This window comes from Cyprinodon variegatus, unplaced genomic scaffold (assembly GCF_000732505.1).
Source record: "Cyprinodon variegatus isolate N-32 unplaced genomic scaffold, C_variegatus-1.0 Scaffold489, whole genome shotgun sequence".
NCBI lineage: Eukaryota > Metazoa > Chordata > Actinopteri > Cyprinodontiformes > Cyprinodontidae > Cyprinodon > Cyprinodon variegatus.
The window spans coordinates 346703-351670 of NW_015150942.1; the positions used below are offsets into that span (position 1 = coordinate 346703).

General features: G+C 40.9%; 1 protein-coding gene across 1 annotated transcript; it reads left to right on the top strand.

Moving 5' to 3' along the window:
* The first annotated feature begins 900 nt into the window (after window positions 1-900).
* Window positions 901-4357, top strand: LOC107094542 (protein jagged-1b-like). The gene is made up of 3 exons (XM_015390226.1): window positions 901-1242; window positions 2347-2667; window positions 4190-4357. The coding sequence occupies exons 1-3, from the start codon at window positions 1174-1176 to the stop codon at window positions 4355-4357; spliced, it is 558 nt and encodes a 185-aa protein (XP_015245712.1). The 5' UTR covers window positions 901-1173.
* The last annotated feature ends 611 nt before the right edge of the window (window positions 4358-4968 follow it).

The following is a 4968-nucleotide window of genomic DNA, read 5'->3' on the forward strand; positions in this document are numbered from 1 at the left end:
AATACAATATATTTACCTGTATGTTTGTTTTCTGTCTGCATTTGCAAACTTTGTGCAATTATACCCAACATAAATCACAGTTTGTTTGGTTTTGTTTTTTTCTTTTTCTTTTGTTTTTATTTTTTGACATGAAATTGAGATAGAAACTATATTATAGGGTGGAATGCTTTGATGTTTTTAGGAAAATATAATAAAAATATATATGTATATAAATAAATAAACTAATTTCGCCTATTAGTGGTCATAATGTTATGACTGAAATATGTCTTAAATATACTTAGCCAGTAGAGGGCGCTCTAAACTACTGGAACTCAATGATTTGGAAGCGCTGTTTTTTACCCTTTAAATCTTAACCTTACAAAATAAAAAAAATTATATTTGAGTTAAAACGCAATAAATTGTAGATTTTAATAGACTTATATTGCATCATAAATTAAATCAGCGCAATTTTCTGTACAATAATGTTCTACTCTAACAACCAGTGAGATCTAAAGCTGCTTTTTTCATTGCCTGTTAACCTATAAGCAATCTAAATATAAAAAAAAATCAAACATAACGTGTGTTGAAATGTTTTAGTTTATAGCGCGGCAGTAGGCGCGCAAAAATGTAATAATTGAGCTTGCAATTAAGGGGCGCACCACATTTGAATTGCGCTCAGCTCATTGTGACACCTCTGCAGCAGCATTTAATTAAAGTCGAGCCTCGCTTTGTTTGCGCCCTGTAATGCGGCTTGTCTAAAGTGAACCTCAATAGGACAGAAATTTCAAGTTTTGTGAGGAGGAGGAGGTGAAGGAGGAGGAGGAGCAGGGGGGGTATTATACTATTGTCCGCCCCTTAATCCGGTTGGCTCAGAGACTGCCTGCAGGCCAATTTGTAAATGGTTTGTGGAGCTGCCAATCAAAGCAGACATCCTCTCCTCAGGCTGTGACTGCGAAACATCTCAGTTGCTGTGTGGAGAGATTTCACGGAGGAACCCTCCCGTGCGTGGAGCCATCAGTGCGCCGCAATCCGTAATGCCTCGGTGAGGATCTGCCACGGCGGAGAGCACAGCAGCGCCTGTGAAATACTGTGGATTTTGCATGACAGCAGAGGAGGAAACTGCTCACCGGCTGTTTGTCTGTTTCTTATCTGCCCCCCTCCCTCCCTCACATGTCACTCTAATTAATCGGAGGCATGTGGAACCGCACCAGGATTAGGAATCGCCTCCCAATAGTGTGCCTGCTGTTGACGTTATGGACCAAGGTAAGGATACTGTTATTTCTACCCACCCTAAACACGCTCTTATTTATGTATCTAAAGATAAATAAAATATATTAAATGAGAGGAAACTTGGGGGGAGGTATTAACTGCATTTTCGCATCACATTAATGGATAATTGAATTACGCAGCGCTTTCAGTTGTGCAGCATGTGATCGCGATACCATGACATGACTGGAGTCTGATAGAGGCTGCTCTCCATGTTTGATTCTCAGTCTCATAATCCTTTATTTATGAGAGGGGGGGAGAGAGAAAAGGCCCGGAGTGAACAAGTTAGAAGTTGCATCGCCTTGTTTTCCTGCAGCAGCTGTTAATGAGCAGAAAGCGACCTGCTTGTGTGAAATCCCTGCATGCAAAGTTGGAAGTTGCTGCTTTGCATCAATTGGCCGCTGCGGTGGATCGTTTTGCTCACCTGCTTCCATCAGGCTGGGATGGAAAAGCCTCATTGCTCCTCATTTGGACCCAATTAGACCAGCTTTACATCTTCACGCCTGTCGCGCCACCGATGGTGAATGCGCGCGCGCGTGCGTGTGACCTGAAGCCATCCATATGACACCTTATGCACACTTACTATACCTCCTATCAGTCTAAGTTTTAATACATTACAAGGATTGTTTATTTTCTCTTTCAATGTTTCATTAAAGGGAGGGAGGGACAAATCACACATAATTAAAGTCACCAATGTGCAATTGCTTTTTTTTTTAATAAAACAGAAGCTTTTTTGTTTGTTTTTTCTATTGCTGACATTTTATTCATGTATGCACACCTATATTGCACCCCTGAGGATGCTGGGTAAATATAAAGTCTGCAGACTACAGACACAGAAGGATAAAAGCTGCAAATCTTTGACCCACTTTAGTGATCTGCCTATCTTTACACCACCAAAGTGGACTCACATGAATGTGTTAAAAGTCTGCACGCTTAAATTATGAGTTTGTCCTCTTTTTCACTTTGAAATTTTCCTTGTATATGACAGAACCAATCATTTGGGGTGCAACTTCCTTCACCCAGATTAGCAACACAAATGCTATTGTGGGTCTATGAGGAGAGAGGGCGGGCTGCATTTAATTTTGGCCCCGTTGTTTCCAGGTGTCCCAGTCAACCGGCTATTTTGAGCTGCAGCTGATCTCTGTGGAGAATGTGATCGGCGAGCTGGCGGACGGGGAGTGCTGCGATGGCCCCAGGAGTCCCCAAGACCTGCGCTGCAGCCTGGACGAGTGCGATACTTACCTGAGAGTGTGCCTGAAGGAGTACCAGCAAAAGGTCACCACCACCGGGGCCTGCACGTTTGGAGCCGGATCTACGCAAGTTCTTGGTGGAAATATGTTTTCTTTGGAGACCACCAAGAATAACGCCAATAAGATCAATGAGGCCGGCAAGGTTGTGATCCCCTTCCAGTTTGCCTGGCTGGTAAGTGAGCAAACACCTGTTATGTCTGATCATTTTTCCACCATGGTAGTCAGTTTTTTTTTTCTTTTCCTGCAATTTTTGGTCATCTACTTAAAATTCAGAATGCATTTGGAAATTTGGAGGAGCATTAAAACCTGATATAACTAAAGTAACCCCAAAAAAGACATCATTATAGCTGCACATTATCATATTTAAGGGATCTGCAATTGATGATTTCTCCTTTTATTAAAGCCTATAAATGTATGCACTGCCTTTCATACTAATCTTCAGAACACATCCTTAAGTAAGCTGATAATTGCAGTTTTCTTAACGTCATCTGCTTAAAACTCTGTTTACGTCATGGAATCGACATCAGATTTTTCCTCCAAGGTCTAAATGTCAGTTTTATCTGTTAAACCGAGATCTTGGCTATTTTTGTCAAATTGCTTTTGCCAAACAAGGATATTTGGATGTTTTAAAGGCAAAAATAGTAACTTTTTTTTATAATTATCTGATTAGAGGAGCACAATGTTTTATAGTGACATTTGGTCATATCTTAAAGTTGCCTCTAAATGGAAATAAAACAGGTTTTGTTGGATTTTATCCGATCGCTCCAGCTGAGGTCATGTCAGCACAGTCAAAGGTGTGTAGATTCTTATCAAGTGGGGAACTACAAGTTCCCGTGTGGATAAACCGTCACAGGACCTTTTATCTTTATTATTTATGAGTTTCAGGAAGACTCTACCAGAATTCAAATAACAGCTAAAGCAAAAGACAATTTTCTCTGTATGCAAAGCAGGAACAAACTTCCAAGCTTTTGCAGGTGGGTGGGAATGAGGTGTGTCTGCTTCTAGGCGCTTCTGTGGGGTTGATGCGCCTCTTAATTCCACAAAGAAGAAAAAAAATGATGAATGGTCTGACATTATCCCATAAGCTTGAGTTATGCGTTCAGCTGAAACGAGTGATGCCTTCCGGCGCTGGTTCTGTGCGTGTTACTGGTTGGTTTTAACACCTCTCCTCCCCATTCTCCTCCTCTCCCCCCGCTGAGGGTGCCAGGTGGCCCCTGGTGGCCCCTTCAGGGCAATTAAACTTGTGGGAGTGCAGATGAATGATAGCTGGTGATTTTGGCTCACAGATGAAACATCTACTTTTTATTAGTGCAATGTTTAATATAATGATGCTTATTTTGATATTAAAAGCTTTTATTTCCGTATTTTCATTAGGTGTTTTTTGCAGATGGTTTTTAACTGGAGAAGCTAATCGCGTTTTGGTAACATATTTGTAAGCTGCAGGGGAAAATGCCAAGAGGTGTAATATTAAACACGAGGGGCTGTATGTTAAAGCAGCAAGGAGGCTTTTACACAGTCAGGTGTTTTTTTCTTTTTCTTGCCACCTGGGATGATGCTTTCTGCAGATGAACTGCATGCCTCACCTGACGCAGAAAAGCAACCCTGAGAAAGGCTGTCTGACTCCCTGAGAGACACCTCGAGGCAGAGGTGAAGAGGGCTATTCTGGTGTGTTGTCCTTCTGTTAAGTGTCCCAGCTGATAGCGGTGCACTATTCCAGTGCCAGATGTCACAACAAGCTTGTGGGGGTCACCGGCCGCGGCGTCGTTGCTGTCCTCACTCAAGAGACAAAGATGCAGTGTGCTGTTGGCTGTGTCATCTGGCCAGCTAACGAGCGAGGCTTGGGAGTCCTCGCCTGTCTATGAACCAGACTTCAGCAGAGGTCTGAAAATATATTGCTACAGGATTTGTTTTTGTTTTGTCTGGAGCTGTTTTAATGATGGGATAATTAAACTTCGCATTTTGGGGAGAAAAAAAAGTACAAGAGGCAGTATTTCTGGCTTTCCTACTAAGTTTTGATAATCGTTGATGCTGAAAGCTTTCCTTATGTAATAATTAGTTGGAAAGGGAAATTGAGGCAAGCAACTTTTAAATTGATCCTCTGTTCCTGAGATGCATGAATCCCTTTCAGTCCTCTAAACTGGCTTAATTTATTTATTTATTTCATAGAGCAAACCCTAGCTTTGTTTTTTCCTATCAAATAAAAAAAGCATAAAATTATGTTTAATCATAAAGGAGAAAGTATGTGTGGTTCTTTAATGAAACAAAATGATCATCTTCAGGTAAAGATTAAGGTTTTCTTGATTTCCTTTTGTCAGATTAGCACATTTAGGGGCTGGAAATATTATTCCAATCTTTGGGTAAAGTAACCAAAGCTCATTTAGATTAATTCACCAGTTTTTTCTAGTTTTAATTGCAACACAATTCTCTTTAAGAATTTGAATTCGGGCTTTGATTTGGCCTTTCTAAGTATGAT

Coding starts and splice junctions, on each gene's coding strand:
- LOC107094542 (XM_015390226.1), top strand. CDS start 1,174: ATGTGGAACCGCACCAGGATTAGGAATCGCCTCCCAATAGTGTGCCTG. Junction 1,243..2,346: donor TGTTGACGTTATGGACCAAG/GTAAGGATACTG, acceptor CGTTGTTTCCAG/GTGTCCCAGTCAACCGGCTA. Junction 2,668..4,189: donor CCTTCCAGTTTGCCTGGCTG/GTAAGTGAGCAA, acceptor TAAGTGTCCCAG/CTGATAGCGGTGCACTATTC.